General features: G+C 38.2%; 1 protein-coding gene across 18 annotated transcripts in view; it reads left to right on the plus strand.

The window, feature by feature from the left end:
• The window catches only part of LOC311628225 (disks large homolog 2), a gene marked incomplete at its 3' end in the record, with an annotated part of 1,110,130 nt that overhangs the window by 458,645 nt on the left and 627,338 nt on the right, over nucleotides 1–24,147 (plus strand). For all 18 annotated transcript variants that reach the window (XM_084895257.1, XM_084895256.1, XM_084895260.1 and 15 more), the window contains one exon: nucleotides 10,425–10,478. In XM_084895257.1, the coding sequence (XP_084751383.1) occupies nucleotides 10,425–10,478 (54 nt within the window). The remainder of the gene's footprint in view (nucleotides 1–10,424; nucleotides 10,479–24,147) is intronic.

A 24,147-nucleotide genomic window follows, 5' to 3' on the forward strand; every position in this document is an offset into this window, starting at 1 on the left:
ATACGTCTTCACATTCATCTGAAATGTTTGAAAAATGCTTAGGATAACATTTTGCTTCTTTTCATGATCATTGAGTCCTTAGACTCCCACCAAATCATATACTTCCTCCCACCTCTTCAACTTCTGAACTATACATTAGGAGAGTAGGTTAGTGCAGGGAACCAATTGCAGCTACCTCCCTTACTTCACACAGGATGGTGTTACAACAAAAATATGGATTTATTGTTTAAAAGATTGAGCCTTTCCTCACTAGTTTTTAGTGACCTTGGGCACTTTGTATTACAGGTTCATGCCTCATTTTACTTATATGTATAATGGGCATAATTATAGCATGTAATTCATAGGCTTGTAATGAGGATTAGAAACAAGGGAGCATAAAGGACCAGCATACAGTAGGCATGGAGTTTTTCTGCTTACAACTTTTCTTAATTTACATGATGTGGTTTAGAAATACATGGTATGCAGTGCTCCAGCTGCCAACACATCAACAAAACCAGGCAGTGTGTTACAAGAGCGAGTCATCAAAGGGGCATTGTGAAATTACCCCTTTCCTACCCATTTGACTGCTCTGTTGAATCATGTTTTCTCATGCATCCTATTTCTTGTTGCTATGGCTTTCATTCCATAGATTTAAAAACCCAATAGCAAATATTTTTTGAATATATTGTATGCCCAACACAGTTAGTAGTATAGATGGGAGTAGCTGGTGAAGAAATGATATAAAATGAGGAGTCTACCCTCAAAACAATCACATTTTCACTAAGAAGATACAAATACTATACATGAGCCACTTAGTCATCAACATGTGTAAGAACAGAAGGAAATGTTCATGAAGAATGTGAAGGCTTGGTGCTTTCACATAACAAATGTCCTTTAATATTCATAATTCATTGTAAATTGAAGTAGGATAAAGAATAATACTTTGAAATTGGAAGGGTAGGATAGATAGATTGAGACTTGCAGTGAGGATAAAAGAAACTTTTATGGAGTGTTTAAACTTGAGGTTGTCATTGAATAATGGATAGGATTTGGTTAGGTAGACAGGAGAGAGAACCTTGATTGATTCAGGATATGAGAGAAGGAAGAAATGTAAACAGTGAATTTATGATAGACATGTAAAGTGTATGCTGGGAGTAGTGACAGCTCTGGCCTGATGGAAGAAAAGGGGAAGAGGGAAGGAAACTAAATAGGAATCTTTAATTGATCACCCACTGTGTGCAAAGCCCTGGTCCATGTGCTACAGAATAAATAGGACCCACCTTAGTCTGATGAACCAGGCTATTGACAGCTTGTTCAGAATTCTGGTACCTATGTCTGGAAAACACAACTGTACTTCTAAGATAATAGCTCTTACCAAATTGCTTAGCAAAAAAGGAACAGATGGTAACCACATGGATCTTTCAGGAATAGCACCACATGGAGTGAATCAGTGAGTTAAGTAGGTGTGGTTATTGTGGCATGGGGCACATCTGAGACGTGAGCTAATGACTCCCTTTTTCATGTACTCTTCAGAGAGCACTTGCACAATTAAAGCAGTTAAGTTAGTAAAAGCTCCATGTGAATAATGGGATTTATGGCATCATGTGGAATAATGGAGAAACACAAAGAATTTAGAATAAGCAAATCTGGATTTGAATCCCAGCTCTGCCTCTTTCTAGCTGAAATACACTGAATCCCTCTGAACCTATGTTTACTTATCTATAGACAAGGTCTCTCTGGGGTTCTGTGAGGAGAAAACAAGAAAATACAGGTTAAAGCTTACCATATCTTTTGCATACTGTGGGTACTTATTCACTCAGTGCTAGTTTTCTCTCTCTCTCTCTCTCTCTCTCTCTCTCTCTCTCTCTCTCTCTCTCTCTCTCTCTCTCTCTTTTAATGTTTTTACTTTTGTTTTTTCAGGGAGGCAGGGAGAGAGAGATAGAACCATTAATGGTGACAAAAAAAATCGTTAATTGGCTGCCTCCTGCATGCCCCAATGAGGGATTGAGTCTGAAACCAGGGCATGTCCCCTGATGGGGAATCCAACTGTGAACTCATGGTTCATGAGTCAATGCTCAACCACTGAACAACACTAGCTAGACAATGCTAGATCTCTTTCTTCTCCCTGGGAATTAAATGATCTAATGTGTATGGACACAATTTATAAATTATAAAGCATATTATTGGTGGTCACTCTAATATAATTATCGATTTAGGTTCAATGATGATCTGTAGTTAGGTAAGCCTTTATTTCAGCCTTTTATATTAAGTGCAAAGAGGTATATGGAGAGAGTACAGGATAGAGTCTCAAAAGTCTTTATAAACTAACAGTTCAAGCAATTTTTATCTCTTGTTTCAAGTGGGATTGATTCTAGAGAAAACATTTAAGGTAAAGAAAGCTATTTGGTTCTGGGTCTCCAGTTTCTGTGCCTCATTCTTCAGACCATTCCATCTTTTCTACACTGAGGATAAATAGGTGCCCAACTCAGACTCACTGAGGTCCTCAAGATAGCATCCATTTTCAGAAAAATATTACACTATCTTGTATTTTAAGGAGTCTCAAGCAAATGTGTTAACAGTTGAATCTGAAAGGAAGAAATACTAGTGGCAGGTTTTCAAAGATCAGTTAAATAATTTGTGTTGACTAGAGCAGACTTCTGGGTATTTATAAAATCTTAATAGAGAGCAGAAGCAACCTCTTTGCAGTTGTTAAAAGTTACCTTTGGAATCAGACTGATAGGTTTGACATTTGACCTTGCTATTACCACCTAGGTAACCTTGAGCAAGATACTTAACATCTGTGTACTTCAGTTTTCTGTAAAGTGAGGAGAATGTTTTATTTATTGTTAAGTGAGTTCAGGTAAGCAGAGTTGAATCAAATTCAAGCCGAACTTGAATCTACCATTCTCTCTTCATATTTTCTGAGCTAATCTGGTGGTAAGCTAGGTAGGTAATCATCCTTGCATTTTGTTAGGTGCTAGGGAGAGGGACCAAGGTCATAGCTTCCTCCAAAATTGCTTCCTTGAGACACCTTGCCATAACCATTAGCCTGCAGGTAAGCCTTGGCTAGCCAAGCCTCAGACACTCACACTGTTCATACACCCATTCATCTGTTATTGCCTTAGTTTCCTTGTCTGTGACATGGGTGCCCTATTTCACTGCAGGGTAAGGGCAAGCCAGGTGAAAGGCCAGAACCCCTTGGCAATGACTCAGAGCTACACTAGACTGAACTACAACTACCTGGCTGGTCTTGTGGAGACAATATAAAAAGAAAAAATTCCAGGAAAGCAAAATATGGCCACAGCAATAAATAAAATACCCTCGCCTTTATAGAGTATCTCTCTTTCACTTCATATGTACTATTTTTTTTTTTTAGCTAAGTTCTTGAGAAATAGGTTAACTGGAAAATAGCATTGTCCCATTTTTTTTCAAGTGGTGGTTTGCAAGAGATTAAGGGACCTAAAAATCCTCTGAGAATTGGGAAATTGAATCTGAGTCAGTATGGTGAGAAATCTCTCTTCAGCCTGTGAAAAGGAAACTAACAACATTTAGGGCATAAAATAACTTTATTTTCAGGGTATCAGGAAGATGTGTGTGGTTACCAGCATGGGACTTGGCGCTAGAAAGATAGGGATTTGAGACCTGTTTGTGGTACCTGGGACCTTGGGCAAGTGACTAAGCCACTCTGACCCTTCCCACCCTTTATTTTTTCTCCTTAAAAAGAAAGGGAAACAATATTTTTCTTAGAACATTTTGAGAATTAACTGTATTGATGCATCTTCAGCATCCTATAAAAAATAATCATCCAATAAATGCTTAATATTTCATTATCATTTTTATTGTTTTTTTTTTTCTGTCTTCAGTTTTTATTCTAAATAATTGTGAGATTTGGGCCACGCCACTTTCTTCCTGCCTTTCCATTTTATATGTGTAAAATAAAAAGGTAGAACTCAAGGATCATTAAGGTCTCAGCTTCAGAGTTTTGTGATTCTAGAATGTATTTATTTTTCTTCTCTCATACAACCAACAATATGTCTTTAATCAGTTATTTTATAAAATTGTTCTTTGGAGCTTACTAAAAAAACATGCTGATTCAGTCAGCCTGGGTGTACCTGTGCTGTTAGCCTTTCCTGGTTCATGCCTCCTGCACGCCTGCTCACATGATATATTGGGGCCCAGTGATTGAGCCAGAGTGAGGAGGGGAGGGCTTTGGCACTAGCCTGGATCAAGGTGGATAGATCTAGTTTGAGTTAGTTTCTGAGTTGTTGGTGAGCAGTAAAAAATAAAATCAAAAGAGTTCTGGTAAAGTATAATTCCATTGTGAGAGGTTATAGAACATGGCTATCAATAATATGGGCTCTGAGTAGTTTGATTTTGAAGACTATTTATCACATGTATGACTGTGTAAAGTTTCTGAACCTCTGTTTCCTCACCTGTAATTTGAGAATAACAGGACCTGTCTCATTGATTATATGTGGATTAAATAAATTAATTGCTATAACAAATGCTATATAAGTGCTTGCCCTTTTTGTTATCTATACCAGTGTTAATATACCAGGAGATTTCGCTATGGCTGGCTCATGGGATTCTAGGTAGTGATGATTCTCAACCAGGCAATAGTAGGTTCCAGGTAAATCCTTCAAGGAGGAGTAGGACTCTGCCAACCCCTCTGGATGAGGCTCTAGCCCAACATTATGGGAAAGAGGGAGAGGGAAGAAATGTTAAGTATAAGGCAAACCATTTACATATTACAGCTTGGGTCCCAATATAGAACTGGAGTGCAATTCAGGAAATCCAGAATGAAGTTCCCCTCCCAACCACATCACTTTTTTTTTTCCACAGCGGATTGACATGATGGGAGGTTAGGGAGAAAATTTAATAGAAAATAAAGTTATTCTGAGTTCAAACCTTAGCATACCACTTAGTACTTGGTGTTAAATATATCATTTCAGATCTAATTGAGGATGTGGGTAATAACCCAGGTTATAGTTTCCTATTTAGGATCAGGGCATCAACCTTGATAGCAGCCTGCTTGTGTAAAATCAAGTATTGGTCCTGTGGCACTTCCTGCCCACTGAGGAGCCTGTCTTTTAAAGCTGAGAAATTCCTGCTCAATTCCTAGCCCCATCAGTGTTATTGGTATTATTGTCAGACCTTGCTGTATCTAAGTCATTTGACTATGTGGTCTTCTTTCCTTTTCATTTTGCTTCTTAAAAGCTTAGGCATAGGCCTGGGGTTTAGTCTGTTGATGTTTCTGCTACCTAGCTTACCATCTATTAGACCTAACCTTTCCAGAGTGTCTCGTTGGACTGACTGGCTTCTGTCAATACCTTATCAGTACCTTATTGAAGAGACTTTCTCACTGTAGCTGACCTTATATCTACTTGACCATTTATGTCCCAGGCATACCCCAGATCTAGCACTTAACAAATATTAAGAAGAAACCACATCAGTCAAAATCAATAAACTCCTTAGAAAATTTGCATAAATTATGTCAAACTTTATTAGTTACATTTTCATGGTAGCAAGCAAGGGAAGTTTACTTTTTTCTTAGTGTAAGCAAAGTTATTGATGCTATATTAAAATATTTGACTATGTCATAGATCCCAAGGACAGGAAGGTGGTAGAATTAATGAATAACTCGATTTCATAATTTAAATTGTATTAGTAGCCTCTCTGCTTGCTTCCCGCTTCTCTATGATTACCTTTATTCTTACCTCTTGCTATAAACTGCTTTCTCCCATTGGATAAGTATAAGACAAAGCCTTTACATATTACAGTTTGGGTCATCTAAGACAGATTTTTATTCTTAAGTCTAAGTCTATTTAGATTTACAGTTAGTCAAATCTTGAAATTTCTGGTTAAAAGGATTTTTTTCATATTTTTTACAAATCTTTTTTCCAGTTCATGGAAATAAGAACATAGAAAAGGGATGATGGAATTTTATAAGTTAGCAATTTGATTTAGTGGTCCAATTAGAGAGGATATATAATATGGAGAGTGAAGGTATAGGGATGGAAGATCAATGTGAAGTGTGGAGATAAAGCTTAGAAGAAACCATCAAAGTAACTAGGGAATTGGTGTTAAGACTAAGAAGCTAAACTAAATCAAACTAGTTATGAACTCACATGATTTCAAAAGTGAGACAAGAAATAACAGTCATGCCAAAACCTGTTTGGCTCAGTGGATAGAGCGTCTGCCTGCGGACTGAAAGGTCCCAGGTTCGATTCCAGTCAAGGGCATGTACCTTGGTTGCGGGCACATCCCTGGTAGGGGGTGTGCAGGAGGCAGCTGATAGATGATTCTCTCTCATCGATGTTTCTAGCTTTCTATTCCTCTCTCTTCCTCTCTGTAAAATCAATAAAATATATTTTAAAAAACAAGAAGAAATAACAGTCAGGCTGAGCCATGGGAAGATCTGGTGAGAAGAGCACACTTCTGGGCTGTACTTGGAATTCTACTGCACTCTGTGTTATCATCATGTGATTTTTATTCTCTGTGGATATGTGGCATTGACTACCTAAAAGATTCCAGGAAGTTTAAAAACAGCCTGGGAAGGACTGTGAGGGTCCTGGGGTAGAGCAAAGGGGAGATCTTCAGAGAGCCTGATTTGGCAGCACAGTGGATGGTGTGTTATTCATAACACCCACCAAGCCATCTCCTTGCCACTCACACCAGAGACCTGCCAATGTCACATGTCAGTGATACATTTTTGTGTTCACACAACTCACATAAAAGTGTATGGTCATGCACTTTTAGTGACTTTCATAGATATAGTCTTAATTGTGGTTTTTGGAATTTGTTACCACTGAAAAGCAAAGACCTTTCTACACAACATGGATTCTGCTTCAAGATTTACAGCGTCCATATCCTGAGTTATGCAATAATTATTATTTTAGGAAAGTTGGATAGTTACGTAACAGTGACTGGTTAATAAAGTAAGAAAGTCAATATCAGAAAAGTAGTCATAGTCATGTTATTGGTGACTAGAGATTTTTGTTTTTTTCTTAGAATTTTTCTCCAAAGCTTACAAAGTGGTATTGTATTTTGTAATGCCCTCATCTAAACTCTATAGATACATTTAGTCAATAATTCCTAAGTATTTACTGAGTTCCTTCAGTGCATCCAAATATTGTGAAGATTTATAGGGAAATATACAATCTTTGTTATTTTCTAAATATAGAGTCTGATTGGAAATACCAGATTTATACAGGAAGTGGAAATAGAAGCATAGACATACAAAAGTGATGAATGGCACTGTGTGGGAAATGGGCTTGTGTGTAAATGTATTCCCAGACCATATTAATACAACATATAAAATAATTTTAAAAAAATAAGGTGGGTTGAAAGCCCCAATTCAACACAGTATGTACATATTTACTGATCATACTGTTGCTGGTGGATATGGAGTTCTTGTGGTATCATGAGGAAAAGCATTTCTAGGGACCTACAAGAGAGGATAAGATCTGGTGGCAAGGTTTATTCAGGAAGCAAAATTATAGAGGTTCTCCAGTGTCCCATCACTGTCCAATTCACCATGGAAAATCAGGGCCAAAAATAGAGTCAATGTCCAGAGATCCTGTGCCCTATTAAAGCTTAGTCCCATCCAGCATTTGGTGAGCTTAGCTTGTGTTCCCAGCTATAGTCTGTTGCTTTGCTGCCTTAACCAGGCTGGAGCCGGCCTGTGGAACCCATTGGCCAGTGGCCATGTGGCTGTTAAGGCCACATGACTAATGAGAAAGAATGCATAGAATGCATGAATGCACAGCATGAGTGCAGGTGAGAAAATAGTGGGAGAAAGAGAGAGTGAGACACAGAGAGAGAGACAGAGACAGAGACAGAGAGAGATTGTTCACCCGAACTTATATTTTTTCAGGTCTGGAAAGAACCAGAAGCTTTTTCAAAATTATCAGTCAGCTTCCTAAAATTTCTAGGGTTTGCATTGGGGTCTACCCCTTAATCAGTTATCTTTTTCTCAGGTTAGACTGACAGGCCTCTATGGCAGGTACCACCCCCTGCACCATTTTTACTTTATTGTGCAAGTTTTTATCTCCCCTCTTCCCCACATTCACAGTCCAGTACTTGAAGGGGAAGAAGTTTAATCCCCCAGGAGGGACAAAGCTGAGATTCCTTGGGGTATGGAGTAGTAGCTTCCTGGTAAAGCAAACAAGCTCATGCCCCATAGGTTTTGCTCTTTTCCCTCATTAATATCCAGCTAACTACAGTAACAATACTATATTAAACAATAAGGTAAAATACAAATATTAGGGGTGATACTTGGAAAGTTTTCAGTGAAGTAAAGGAGATAAGGCATCATCACTTTCTGGAGTTCTAGAAACCAGGACTTAGAAACCATAGAGAGATGCCCTCAAAAGTAAAAACAAACAATAGTAACAACAATAAAAGCCATGAAGGCGTTACTAGATTTCTTTCAATATCTAATATGTAAGACCCTGAGGCATCATTTGCCTTCATGGCAGTCTTTGCTTTGCTGTGATCTTGTATGGTGCTAGAGATCTCCAATCAATTCAAGATTAGATGCTACAATCAAGGAGAGAAAATGAATGGATTTGAAGTTACAAAGCCAGTATTAAATATCAACTTTCATTTTCCTTGAGCCTCATTTTTCTCATCTGTAGCATTGACATAGTGAAAACAATGCTTCATCAATATATTTTTGTGGAAATTAAATAAGAATATATAATATTTGTATATTATATGCATAGTGGTAAGTAATACATATTTAATAAGTGGCAATTCGTATGATCTAATCCATTCTCTTCAGTGCAGTTATAGCTACTAACAGAGCATTGAAATTTCCCTCTGGGGTATAAACAGTTCACAAACCATATAGTGATATATCCTCACAGTAGTCCATCTTTAGAGACACTTTCAATAATAATATTTAACATTGATTTTGAAATTTAAGTTTACAAAAACATTCAAATATGTCACCTCATTTAGTCTTCAAAAACCTTTTTCAGAAAGTGATTGTTTCTATTTCCATTCTACAGAGAAGAAAAATGAGGCGAAAGGGGTTAAGGGACTTGCCCCCAGGTCACCCTACAAGGAAGTTGCTGAGTCCTCAAATACCAGGAAGTTGATAAAACAAACTTTAACCCAGGTCTTCTCATTCTAAACTGCTCCTTCTTCTCCCACACCACCTGCCTCTTCACAAGCAGTTTTTGTGTGGAGTCCCCTGGAAACTATCTTTCTCCAAGCCCCATTTACCCACAAGGTACTTGCTGTTAGGACTTTCACAAACCAGGAACATCTTGTTGACCCACTACGTGGATGTATAACCAGGGTCATGTTCTCAATGTCCAGTGTTTTTAGTTAAAACACGTATTTTATTTTGTAAAATCTGCTGGATTGCCACTTGTCTTATCGTTCGGTTAGGATCCCATAAACACAGATTGACATTAAGAACCTGTTACCTCTGTTAACTCCAGAGGGCACATCTAACAAAATGCCCTAAAAGTTGAATACTTGCCCAAACTACTGTGTCCTATGGCACAGCTCTCCATTAATCATGAGGAGAGTATTTCCTCAATCTAAATGAAATCTACAATTTCGTAAGGAGATTAAAGATGCTTCAGGGATGAAGGGAAAGTTGCTGAGGAAATTCTAGAAACTAGAAAATAAAGATAGGTCTACTCAATATTCATGAAGTCAGATTGGTCGATGCAAATACAGATTGCAATCTCTTATTTTTTAATGACTTGGCTTGTAGCTGTCCTATATCATATTTTACACAGATTCCTACTCAACTTTAAGGCAAATGACTGCAGTTTGTACAATTTAAAAAATAGTTTAACATATTAAATAAGATTTTCTGCCACTTTGACTAAGTGTTCATTTTCTCTCCAGAGATTTTTAAGATATATGATCAGAAATGTATAAGTAACAAAAAAATGATAACAGCATGTATAATAGGTAACATATATATATATATCACTAAGTGAACCCTTATATTTTGCATTGAATACAACATACTCTCAAAAGACAGTTTAAGGGGATGCGTTGTAAATATTGATTTAAGTTTAATTTTGCTTCTTAGAGTAGAAAATCAAATTTACTTAGCACAGCCACTTTAAAAAGAAATGTTGCCAACTTTAGCTCTCACCCAGTGTTTTAAAAATCCTTGCCACTTAAGTATCACAGATCCTCATCTTCTAAACTGCTGGATAAAATTGAAGAGAAAATGAGTATAAGTTCCATGAATGCTTACTTCATTTCATTATGTTATATGTTGTAAGTGTAGCAAACACATTATTTGGAGGGTGTTGAGAACTTTGAGCCATTTCATTTTTTTCTCCTAACACTTGACGCGGTGGCTATAAGGGTCCTTGAGAGATACTGTTAAGCTCTTTGTTTAAAAGTTAACAGATTCTTGGAATAGACTACTTACTATTTACAATATTTTCTACTTCTCTTTTTTTCAGGCCAGCCCTGCTCCTATAATTGTCAACACTGATACACTGGACACGATTCCCTATGTAAGTGACATTTTTATTAAGGGTTTCTTTAAAAACTATTTTGGAACTTAATCAGCTATGTTTTGATTTTAATATATATTCGGTTTTACTCAATCCAGATAATTTTATGGAATGGTGTATGGAATGAGTTTTGTGAGTTTCCTTTGTCATTTGCTAAATCTCTGCTTAGTCATGCAGATGTTTTTCTCTTTTATCCATTGTTTTGTGAAGCTCAGGGCCTGTCTGAGAAAAAAATATTGCCCATTGTATTCAAATAATGTTAGTTTCCTAGGTGGTTCACTGAAAAGAGATTGAATTGCTTGTAGAATAGATAAGCAAACTTCTTTGGATCTCTTAGTAAATATTCAAATCAGTTTCTGTTATAGAGCCTACAACAGTGGTTGGCAAACTCATTAATCAACAGAGCCAAATGTCAACAGTACAAGGATTGAAATTTCTTTTGAGAGCCAAATTTTTTAAACTTGAACTTCTTCTAATGCCACTTCTTCAAAATAGACTCACCCAGGCCATGGTATTTCATGGAAGAGCCACACTCAAGGGGCCAAAGAGCCTCATGTGGCTCACGAGCCGCAGTTTGCCGACCACTGGCCTAGAACATAAGTAAGTTTCTATAAATATTTTGTGGGTTTTTCTGGGTTTCTATTAAGAACTGGAACAAAATCTTATAAGAGTGAAGACTGTCTGTATATAATAAATTGTATGGTTTTATAAAAGGAGTGAGATTATAGGATCACTCGTATCAGTAAAGCCTGGGATTTTGTAACTGAAATATAACCACTCTGATGACCAAAGTTCTTGACAATGGGGTCCAGTTGGGAGATTGGAGAGGCAACAGGCCACGTTATGTGTGAATGGTTGACATATTACAGAGGTTCAACAAAGCTTTGTAAGTGGCCCTTAGCTGGTAGGTCTTGAGAATAGTGATTTGGAATGACAGAACAGGTACAGATCCATGCAAACAGAGGGTTGAAAGCAAGGAGAGGGCTGCAAGGATAGTGGGTAGAAGGACAAACAGATTTATGAACTTTGGTTTAATGAGAAAAGCATGTGAATCACTTAGAAGAATACTTGGCACAATGTACCTGCTAGTTCTTAGTCTTAGAACTCAACCTCAAATGCCTGCAAGGGCCAAGCAAACAGATCTAGATCCAGATCCAAACTAATGGTTCAGTGGGGAAAAGATGGCACGTGGCCTTTCAAAGGGGGCAGCAACCAAGGGGGCCAAGTGTTGTCAGACCACCCAATGTTTCAATAGAAGTCAGAATTTTGAACCATGTGTAAAAACCTGCAATTTTTAAGTACAGGTAACAAATTTTAGAAAGTTCAAACAACTGTGTGTGCCAGAGCGTGGTTTCTAGTGAAGAGGCTGCCCTTTGAGACATCTGCCTGGAAGGAACGGGAGGACCTGGCTGGTCCTGCTGGCCAGGCCTCAGCCACCGGGGAGAAATATGCTAGAACTGGAGTACAAGGTGGGGACTTGATTACAGGAACAAGGGACTAAAACTGGGACACAGGGTCAAGACAAGAATAACAGCAATCTTGGTTTAATGCTGAGTCACCTGAACTACTGAATTAGAGCTTCTTAAATCTCTCTGGATGAGCGTTGTTTGGGGTCAGACCGGAAATGGGGTTATGCTTACTGGTAGAAATCAAGTGGCCTGGAGGTGGAAAGTAAAAGACCCAGTTAGAAGGAAGCAAAATAGTGCATTAAGAACACCGCGTGTCCAGCAGTCTCTCTCTCACTTTTTCTACCTTCTTGTACTTATTAAACATTTATATTGGGATTACTATATACCTGACACTGTTTTAAGCACGAACACATAGTAAATCTCATTTAATCCTCATAATAACCCTATGCAATAGGTACTATTAATTTCTCCATTTTATAGATGAGGAAACTGAGTCCTAAAGAAGTTAAGTAACTTTCTCAAGGCTGCACAGTAAGAGGCAGGGCCAAGAATGAACCTAGAGAGCCTCGTTGTAGAGTCTGAGGTTTTACCTGATGCTGGGACTGCTCCTTTCCTCCTCCCCGCCCTTGTTTTCTGTCTCTTAGCTATAATACATGTGGCTTTGGGTGAAAGACCACTTGTCACAGAAGCTGCGGTACCCTTGGGGCAGAGACCCATGTTTATATTAAGGAATCCAACGCCTTTATTACAGTAAATCTCTTTACTGTATCCATTGGCAAAGCAAATGAGCAGTGCTTTGAAGAAGCAGACACAGAGCACAGAAACTTAATTTTCTAAGTAGAACTGCTTTCTTGTGGTAGATCTATATGATGTCAAAGCTTTCTGTTAAAGTTTTTGTGGCTTAACTGCCAGATGCCCTCATGCACAAATAATTTATCAATAGAGATTTTGTACAGACATGCCCAATGTATGTCCTGACTAATTAGCGAGTAAGATCTGCCACATAAAATAAAATCATCAAACTGCTCCCATTCTCCTAAATATCAACTTTGTATCTGACTTTGGGTTTTTCTCAGAGCTTTTTTGTTCTATCTTCACCTGTTTTATATTTATATTTAATAGCTCCCTCTGTGAGCCTTCTTAAGAGTTAGAATTTTTACAAAGTTTTGCTAAGCAGCTTCATATGATGTAAATGTAAGACTTAAGAAAATACTGCCTGCATTGTTATTTGCTTCCCGCCCAGCTGAGTTTCCCGCCGCAGCTGAGTTTGAGTTTCCCGCTCAGCTGAGCTTCCCGCTCAACTGAGTACTGCTGATAGAGCCACCCCCGCCCTGGGCTTGACCCTGAGGGCCACTACTGTCCCAAGCCCAGCGGTCCTAATCAGAGAAAAACATCTGTTTCCCTCCAAACCAACTGACCTTGACAAGCTGCTTGTGGTTTTTGCCTTTATAAGCCCACTGTAAACCCCCAACGGGGCCCTTCCATCAGCCTCTGGGCTGGAGGTTGGGTCCCGGCGCCGGTCAATAAACCTTTTGCGTGTTGCATCGAGACAAGTGTTTGTGTGGTTCATGAGGTCGTCTCCGCCATTCAGGACAAAAGGCCAGTTCGGGTCTTTCAGTAACACATGCTAGACCCTAAGAGAATGGTAAATATGTATGCCTTCCCTCATATGAGAGAAACATGAATACATTATCTACTAAAAATGGCAGATTTAATGCAAGGACATTAATGGGAATATGCTATGGGTCTTAGCATCAGCCCAACCCTCCCCTTTTTGCCTGACTCACTGGGTAACCTTGAATACTGTTCCTTTTGCAGTCTATTTTCTCATTCCCCAGTGTTCCATACTTTGTTTTCCTCTTTTATTTCTCATGTTCTAGTTGTGCACATAATTTCAGCTCTATTTAATGAAAAAATGATTTTAGAGCTCCCGAGAGCATTTCGGTCATGTTGCATAAGAACGCTTCCTTCTTTAAAAATATTACCTAAATGACAAAATTTTAATTATATATTAGTGTCCTCTTCAAAGTAATTTTATTACAAGTAAATGTATTAATTTTGCCCCATCAGCAAATTTTATTTTAGAAATTTATTGTCCTTATGGAAACAATTCCTGGGCATACATACAAACAGCAATTGAATAACTAGAGGAAATCTGTGGTCAAAGGCAATTTTTAAATGTGTAAAAAGGGTACAATAGATACTTAAAGGGATTTCTGCCTTTTTTTTTTTAGGAAGTTAAGTTAAGGGATATTAGGGCTTTTAAAGTATCTGCCATGAACAAAGGTTTCTGAGGTTCTTATATGTGACTGCTTCAAATAAAGTCATTCTTATATGATGTCCTAATATTTTGGGGTTGGGTAGGACCTTATATATGCCACAGTTAGCCTCTCAGGCAAAGCAGGAATCCAATTTTTTCAGGTATTTTCATTATGGGCCTTTATGGGTGGGACAGTGCCACCAGAGTTTGTCATTTTCATTGTGATGCAAAGTCCAGGACACAAGTACTCAAGAGAAAGCAAGGCGAAACAAGAACATTTCCATTTCAATACTCTGTAGTTTCCATTTTTTACTCCGTCTTTTTTATTCTTCTCCATGATGCATTGAATATTGTCTTATGCAAGGTAGTAAACATACTCTGTTCTTAGAGAGGGTGAGTAAAGCCTGTGTCTGATCCTTATACCTGGATCCTTGAAGGCTGACTTAGTGGGAAGGTAGCATGTTACCCTCTGCTACTCTGCAACCAACTGTCATTGAAGCTTCTCTGGGTACACCTCTTCCCTTCAGCAGACCCTCCAGAGTTCTATAATGAACACAAACAAATCCCATTCTATCTGCTTTCATTTCACAATGGTTCTATTTTGATCCATGCTCTGGAAAATACACTGTGGAAAGTGTGGACAACTCAAGAATCATGAGGTTTAAATCTTGTTAAATATCTTGGGGTTCAAGCAATGCAAACCCCTCATTTTCAAATACAGATATCTGAGCTCTACTAGTAAGTGGTAGAACTTGGTCTACCATTTACTGTTACTCCACACAACAGTCTATTTTTGGTGTGCAACCAACAACCACAAAATCACTGATATATAACAATAAGCATTTATTTCTCCCGTAAGTGCTTACTGGTTGGCCTGGTCAGCTATTTGAGGCTGTAGATTACCAAGTTGGCTGGGGCATCTCTGCTTCACATATTCCAGTATTGGGCCCAGAGGGTGGGACCTTACTCTCACAGTGTGTTCTTTTCATCATCATGGCTGAAGTCACAAAAGGGTAAGCCCAGGACATACTAGTAAACATAGTTAAAGCCTCTGCTCATATCACATCCACTAACACCCCACTGGCCAATGCAAGTCATATCGTCAAGTTCAAAGTGAAGGAAGGAAGGTATTTTGCTAAACAAGAAACTAATTTGCCATACTGAATTCTCAAATAAAAGGATCAAGAATCTGTATGTGTCCCTTTCTAAGAAAAAAAAAAAAAAATCAGGGACAATAGAACGAAACTTATACTTTAAAAATATTAGTAGGTGAATTATAATAAACAATGAAAGTTTCAAAGGGAACTGGTTCAACTAATATGGAGAGACGGTGTGTAATTTATTAAGGATGTCTAAAAGAAATGAGAAATAAAAGAAACATCTCGCAAGTACTGGTAGTATAATGACTTTCCTTTCCTGTGAGACACTGTTGTCTGAGACATTTTTTCCAGAAGTAGAAATAATAATGGAGACAAGAGTATTTGGTTCAGAAATTCCAGGACTGTGGCTTGGAAAACCTCCTAGGGAAGTGAGGAAGAGAGAGGAGGAGAAGAGAGAAGAGGAGAAGAGGGGATAGAAGGAAGAATTAGGTTACAAAAAATATGAGAGGGTCCTTCCTAGAGGGTACTATGCTGAGTGAAAGAAGTAAGTCAGAGAAATATAAATGCCGTAGGATTTCACTTATATTTGGAATCTAAAAAATAAAATTAATAAATCAACAAACTAGAAAGACTCATAGATACAGAGAACAGGCTGATGATTAACAGAGGTGAGGGGGTTGGGAAGATGGGTGGGAAAAAAAAAGTGAAGGGATTCAGACATACAAATGGGTAGTTTCATAATAATCACAGGGATGTAACGTACAGCATAGAGAATATACTCAAGAATATTGTAATACCTTTATGTGGTGCCAGGTGGGTACTGGAAATATCAAGGGGAACTGTGTGAAATATATGATTGTCTAACCACTATGCATACACCTGAGCCTAATACTGAATGATATTGAATGTAAACTGTAATTGAAAAATAAGATTTATAGTAAAATAGTGACAGGATCCTTAGTAATACATTGTTGTATTTACCAGGAAGATCTTTAATGTAAAAGTTATTTCAAAACAATCATATTTATAATATTATCAGAGACAGTTTTTGGTAGCAAATCTTAAATGTTAAAGGTCATTAGATGCAGACATAGCTATGATTCTCAGGCAGAGGACAAGAGAGTGGTCGAAAGGGGATAAAATGGCCCAAGGAAAGATTGACAACGTGAGCAAAGGTTGGTGAGAAGAGAGGGGGGTGAGAGAAAATGAAAAAAGGATGACATGGGTTCAGGGGCATAGAGAAGCCCTGAATTTCATTTGGGGGCCACAGAATGGGCTGGAGGCTAAGATGTTGTTAAACAGGATTTACATGGCATTTCTGTTTGATTCCAGCAGCAGGAGGTGAGGGTAGGAGTTCTCTGAGGAGGAGGTTGCTATATTTCCCAAGTGAGATGGCCAAGCACTTGGCTGTAGAGGTGGGTGAACAGTTAGGTACTATTTCTTTGAGTTCGTGCAACAACAGACCCTTGTGTTTTAAGCTACTGTTGACTTTTAATTGGCTAGCTTTCCAGAATGATTCATGAAGGGAGAGGAAGCAGAATTATGTTTGTTTCTTTGAACCAGCCTGGCAGTGATTAATAATGACAAGATATTTTGCAAGAATTTGCTGAATTTAGTATATTTATCCTTCAGCAAACAAGTTTGTTACTCTTTGTAGTTTTTCCCATGGACGCTGTTAAACTATATTGTTGATGCTTTTATCTGTTTGGAATGTATTATCATCCAGAAATGAAAAACCCTGACTTGTCAGAAAACAACTTAATTTTGTCTTAATTATGCCCATGAGGCAATAGGAATTTAGCCATAGAGGCAAAGCTATCAATATTTGTTCCCAAGTCAAGCCTAGCCAATCTAAATCCATTCCTCAAGTGCCACAGTCAGCAGATTCCTTTTGTCCCCACTTGTTCCATTGCTCCAAAAAGCAAAAGATGGAATGTAATAGTGCTTCTCAAATATTAATATGCATAAGAGTTACTTGGAGATCTTACAATGCAGATCTGATTCAGTGGGTCTGGGATGGGGCCTGCTAGTCTTCATTTCTAATCATCTCCAGGTGAGCCCTGTGCTCAATTGTGCACCACTCTTTGAGTAACAACAGCATGTAATGAGAAAGATTAGGCTTTGGATTCAGGAGCACCTTAGGAGCAAGTGCTTGGGTGAGTTTTGATTAAGTCAAATTATCTACCTAAACCTCTGTTTTATTATTTGTGAAATGGGGGTAATAATATTTGACTTGCTGGGTTATTAGGAGTGCTCTTCCTAGTATGTAGAAGGTGCTTAATAAATTGTTCATCATAAGATTGGGGGAAGGGTGTGCCTTTAATAAAAAATAAAATTCTGTTGACTTAATTTTGAACTGCTGAGCCAAGCATGCAGAAACCATAGCAAGTTCTGAGACAGGGCACATAGCAATTATATAGGTCCCTGGGCCTACCTACAAATAGATATTTACTTCTGGAAGTGTGGCCCATTGCCTAACAACAGTGTTAGTACCTGGGAGCTTGTGAGCATAGAATATACAGTCCCACTCAAGACCTACTACATTAGAAACCATCCGTTTTAACAGAAAATTTGTATGCATATTAAAATTTGAGGAACATTGGTCAATATGAAAGGAACTTTTGTCCAGTTTGGATCCTATTGTCTTTGTTCTTTCCCCAGACCTTTTGGCCTTCCCTTGGAACAGCTTCAATTTTCACTCTTTCACCTAAACATAATGCATATCTATAGGGGAAAAAGGTCAACTCAATTCAACAAATTGATACTTTATTGCAAACTACTGACTTGCTGGCTTCTAGATTTGTGCTCTCCAAGCCTCCCACCTTAGGTCCTTCATTGTTTAAATGTTATTAAAATAATATAAATTTAAAATTAACTTTCTCTGTTGTGCTAGCCCCATTGTAAGTGCTCAGTAGCCACCATATTTAACAGTGCAAATATAGAATATGTCCATCTTTTCAGAAAGTTCTATTATATATAACTGTTCTAGGTAAAAAAATAAGAAGAAAGAAGTAGAAAGGAAGAGATAACATTTATCAAGAAACCACTATATTTGCATGTATTACTTAATTCATAAATTACCTAATTAGAATTATAATGATCTTTCCAACTTCTGTGAGTTGGTTTCATTTCATTTGTTGTAGAGTTGAGTATTTTCATATCTTCTAAATAGTCATCACTCTCTTCAGGAATTGTGGGGAATGCTCATGTGAAAGACATGGTCCCTGTTCTCATGGCCTTAAAAATTTACCAGCTTTTAAGACTCATACACATGACACATTGGGAGGAAAATACAAGCAATTATTGAAAGCTTTCTTACAAGTTTAGTGATTCATCATTTTTTGTGTGTGAAATTAGAGAATTCCTATTTATACTGAAATGAATCTTTAAAGAGAAAAAATTTTAAAATGAGAAGACCTGACCTATTTACCCATTCACAAACCTACTTTAATCTTTTCCCCCTGTGGTGCCTCATAGAGGACATTTAGCTGGCTGTTCTACTCATAACTCCCCATCCACTGGGAAGCTCCTATATATAGGCTTGTTATATTGGACCTAAGGTGGGAGGCAATGGGGAAAATATTAGTTATCCAGGTGGAAAATGTGATTGTTCGATGAGAGCCACCACAGAGGCCCTTCTTTCTGGCAATGGTTCCTTTGGTGGGATAGCCATGTATACTTGGGCAAAGTAGCCACTTATTCCAAGCTCAGCATGGCAGAGCAGGTTTAAGAACAAAGAAAAATAATTCAGAAAAAAATACAACTTTCTAGAGTTGTGCTATAGCATTATGACTCAAAATGCAGTCAAGTCCTACCAGGAAGATTATTAGAATTGCAGAATCTCCAACTCTGTCCCAGATCTATGAAATCAGAATATCTGAGGTGGGGCCAAGGAATCTATATTTTTACCAGCTCACTAAGTGATTCTTATGCACATTAAAGTTTGAGAGAAGCTAGTAGAAACCTAAAGAGGCTTGTGAATGCTTAACGGAAGTGGGAGTATAAGGTAGGGTAGGAAATACTGCACACAGGAAGGCATAAATAAAACTCTAGGGGACTCACTAAAGTACAATGGTAACACATTTAGTATTAATCGAAGCCAGCATTTAATTCTAGAGTTGTTGTTGTCATTGTTATTATTTAAATCCTGTGGGACACTTAAAAACATTAACTTTCATAGTCTAGTAGCATCTACTAGATAATGCATAGTGGTAGTACATGCTATTAAAACACCCACTGACTATCTCTGCCTGGCTCACTCCTATGTATCCCAAAAGGTTCAGCTTTTATTAGGTGTGATGCTCCTGTTGTGTGCTTCCACTTCAGCCTCTTCTTCTCCTCCATTGAGGTTATCACACTATATTTCATATATATATATATATATATATATATATATATATATATATATATATTTAATATATATGTATATATAAATTTTTATTTCAGAAAGGAAGGGAGAGGGAGAAAGAGATAGAAACATCAATGATGAGAGAAAATCATTGATCAGCTGCCTCCTGCAAGCTTCCTTCTGGGGACTGAGCACACAATCTGGGCATGTGCTCTGACTAGGAATTGAATCATGCTCAACTACCGAGCTACTCATCCAGACTGCTTTACTTTTTTAATGGCTGATATTTTTTCCTAGAGTATAAACTTTATAAGCACAGGGGGAAAAATGCTTCATGTTTTTCACCCTTGTTATCTATATAACCCAGCACATGTTTGCTGGGCTGGCTGGCTGAATGAATGAAGGGATGAATGAATAAAGATGTGAAGAAACTGCAGTAAGGTAATAATGCTATAAAGAACCATCCCATTTGAGGGGTCAGGGAAAGGTAGAATTTTAGGTAGCTCTTAAAAGATAAGTAAGGCATTTTTAAGCAGAATAGGGAAAAGGCATTCCAGGAAGAGGGAAGTCTATGTGCACAGGCCAGAGGCCTGGAAACTCATGTTCTGAGATCTGTGTGGCTGAAACATAGTGTGGTAGCATGAAGTTGGAGAGGAAGGGTTGAGTCTGATTGTGAAGACTTCATTTGCTTGATACGGGATTTAAACTCTATCCTGTGAACATTGCCAATAGTATCATCTTCTCACATATTTGGGAATTTATAGACTTTTTTCACCACTAGGATCCTTTTTAATGTGTGTGACTGCTATGTAATAGATACCCTGAATATATGTTGAAGAAATAAAGCCAAGAAACAATAGTGATCACTTAACAACAATGGACTACAAGCTCTTCTCAAGCTTTATGTATGCATTCTTATCTCTTTGCCTTTGTTCTTTATGTTCCATTAGCCCAGAATGTCTTTTTTATCCATACCCATCCTTTAAATATTTCATTAAACTGCCACTTCTATCAGGAATACCTCATCAATCATTCTAGACAAAATTAATGCCTCCTTCCTTCTTGATTCCATAGTATTGAACTCACAGGAGGTTGCCTGCTTTAGAGGGTAGACTTCGGGCTCTTTTGACTGTACGATTTACTAGCTGGGTAACCTTGGAAAATTAACTCCTCTGGTCCTCTTTCCTTATCTATAAGTAGAGGAAGTAATAACCATCTTCAGTGATGTATGAATTAGTGTATAGGCTCAATTACATACAACAGAGACCAAAATAGCAGTGCTTTTGTAAGATTAAAATGTATTTATCTCACATGTAAGAGTCCATATGTTTTATCCAGAAATGGAGAGTCAGCTCAGCTCCACAGGTATTGTGTGTGCGTGTGTATGTGTGTGTGTGTGTGTGTGTGTGTGTAGTTGACAGTATTATATATGTCTCCCACTTTCCCCCTTCATCCCCCTTCACCCAACCCTTACTGCCCCCTCCCCTAGGTCTTCTCCCTCCTCACAAAGTCATAAAAGGGCCCAAGAACCTTATCTTCTTGTTCTTTCCCACTTAGATGTTTCCTTTGTTTACACAGTACCATGTTGACATGCCAAGGAGTAGGTCAGAAGAAAGACATAGAGATGAGCACTGTTCTTCCTTTTAAAATAGGATTTTCCCTTTTATCCCAAGAGTTTGAACCTGGGCACAAAGCCACACCTACCTGCAATTGGTGACATACATGTCATCTTTATTCTGGACTGTCCTGGTCCCAAATAAAAATGTGGGTGTCCATTACTATGGAAGGAAAGGAAAATGAATATCAGAAGATAACCAGTGGTCTCTGCCACGCAGCATGCAGAGTAGTGTTCTTCAGTGTGGAAACCTCCAGAGGATGCTAAAGATGATCAGAAGTTTTGTCTTTAATTTTCCCATAGTTTCTAATTTCAACATTTGGCTTTATTCCATAAAAACATAACATATTATTATAGTTTCACAAGTATAATAGATAAGTACCTACAAGGAATGCATGCTCTCAAACATTTTATAGATAGAAACACTGAATAAAAAACTATAGAGATAACTGGCTGGAAGCATTAGAGATAATATTTAGACACTGCTTGATTCATAAATAAATGTTCAACAAGTGACCGTTGTTACTGTACAAAATTAGCACTTACAGTATACTTTCTTGTTAGTAATAGTTCTTCTCATTCTATAAACAGCTGTGTTTAGCCCAACCAGTGTGGGTCAGTGGTTGAGCATTGACCTATGAACCAGGAAGTCATGGTTAAATTCCCAGTCATGGCACATGGCCGTGTTGAGTTCTCAATCCCCAGTAGGGGACATGCAGGAGGTAGTTGATCAATGATTCTCTCTCATCATTGATGTTTCTACTTCTCTGTCCTTCACCATTCCTCTCTGAAATCAATATCCTAATATATAAAAAGCCAGGAGTTGTCATGACCGAAACAACCAGATGGAAAACTGAAAAGCAGGCTGCATGCAGTGACAAGGTTTGCAGGGGGGGTAGTGAAGGATGACCAAACGACTAAACAGCAGGCTGCATGGGACCAGGCCAGTGGGGGAGGGGCAGTTGGGGGCAACCAGGCCAGCAGGGGGACATTTTGGGGCAACCAGGTCAACATAGGGGGCAGTAAAAGGAAACCAGGCCAGTGGAAGGGGCATTTAGGGGTGATCAGGCCAGCAGAGGGGGACAGTTGGGGGCAACCATGCCAGCTGGGGGGGAGGGCAGTTGGGGGTGACCAGGCTGGCAGGGGGACAGTTGGGGTGACCTGGCTGGCATGGGGGGAAGTTAAGGGAAATCAGGCTGGCAGGCAGAGGCAGTTAGGGGCGATCGGGCAGGCAGGTGAGCAGTTAGGAGCCAGTGGTCCCAGATTGTGAGAGGGATGTCCAACTGCTGGTTTAGGCCTAATGCCCAGGATCAGGCCTAAACCAGCAGTCACACATTCCTCAAGGGGTCCCAGATTGGAGAGGGTGCAGACTGGGCTGAGGGGACCTTCCCTTCTCCCCCCATCCTCTGCGTAAATGAATTTCGTGCACTGGGCCACTAGTGTAATATATGTGTTTAGCTTATCTTTAAATTCTATGGATCATTTATCTCATATTCATGCACATAGAATGATTTCAATGTGTACTTGTTATATTCAGTTATATTAGTCAAATTAAGCTGTTTTGCTGAAGAGTAAGTTTTTATGTGAAAAGGTAACTTATCAGGTAAAATGTCTGTGTTTTAGTTTAATACACATGAATTGAGGCACATGCTTCTACTCAAGGGTCGGGTGCCAAATTTATTGTCTTAATTTGCAAAAGGTAACATGCTCATACATAACCACTGTTTTAAAAGTATGGTGATTTTAAAATGCTTTCTATTTTTCACATACATTTATAAAAGAAAATATAAGCAGTCATGTATGATAGAGGATACCATAGTTAGCTGGGTGAGATTAAATAGAAAAAAAAGAGGAAAAAGGAGTGATAGTTGAGTAAAAAGCAAAACCAGTATAGGAAATGAGAGCAGAGTAATAAAAAGAGATGACTTGCCAAAACCCATTTGGCTCGGTGGTAGAGCATCGGTCTGTGGACTGAAGGGTCCCGGGTTCAATTCCGGTCAGGGGCATGTACCTTGGTTGTGGACACATCCCCGGTAGGGGGTGTGCAAGAGGCAGCTGGTCGATGTTTCTCTCTCATCGACGTTTCTAGCTCTCTATCTCTCTCCCTTCCTCTCTGTAAAAAATCAATAAAATATATTTTAAAAAAAAGATGACTTAAAACCTTTACATTGCCTTCCTTTAGTTTTAAGAGCATTACAGTTGGAATGATGCTAACAATTCTACTTTGAACTTAAAAATAAAATGCAGAAATACTAAAATATAATTTTCCTAGGGCTTCAGGAATTTTATGTGATATAGTATTTCAAATCTCTTGTTAAATTTATTTGAGTTTTTAAATTGACTTTTCTACACTGACATGTTTAGGAACCAATTCTTGGGGGATGACTATAGCTACATACTCTCTGGGAAATTGGACAGATACTTTGTTTTTTATTATTCCAATCGTCCCCACACATCAATCAATATTTGAACTCATTCAGGGCCTCTTTCCATTGATGCTCATCCTCTTTTAGTTCTTCCCCAGGATTCAGTCTCTTTAAAAACAAAACAAAACAAAACTGTTTTTCTCTAAGGAGCTAATTGTCTTTCTTTTTGAGAAGGCTGTGATATTGGAAGTGGAAATTAATTTAGTTGTGTTACCTGCCAGGCAAACATTTATATCCTTCTTGCTTCACCTACTACTTCTGGGCAAATTACTTGAAATATTTGCACCTCAGTTTTTTCTTCTGTGAAATGGTAGAAAATCACCTACCTTTTGGGTCCACTTATTAAATGCAATAATGAGTTAAGTACTAAATATAGAATCTGGAATAGAGTCATCAATTACCTCTGATCTCTGATGTTTTGTAAGAAGATATCCATTTTTAAAATAATTCAAAATTTGAGGGACTACAACAAAATATTGAGGATTTGGTTTTCAAAAGATCCGAGTGATTT

The sequence above is a fragment of the Pipistrellus hanaki genome, assembly GCF_964339955.1.
Source record: "Pipistrellus hanaki genome assembly, chromosome: 9".
Taxonomy (NCBI): domain Eukaryota; kingdom Metazoa; phylum Chordata; class Mammalia; order Chiroptera; family Vespertilionidae; genus Pipistrellus; species Pipistrellus hanaki.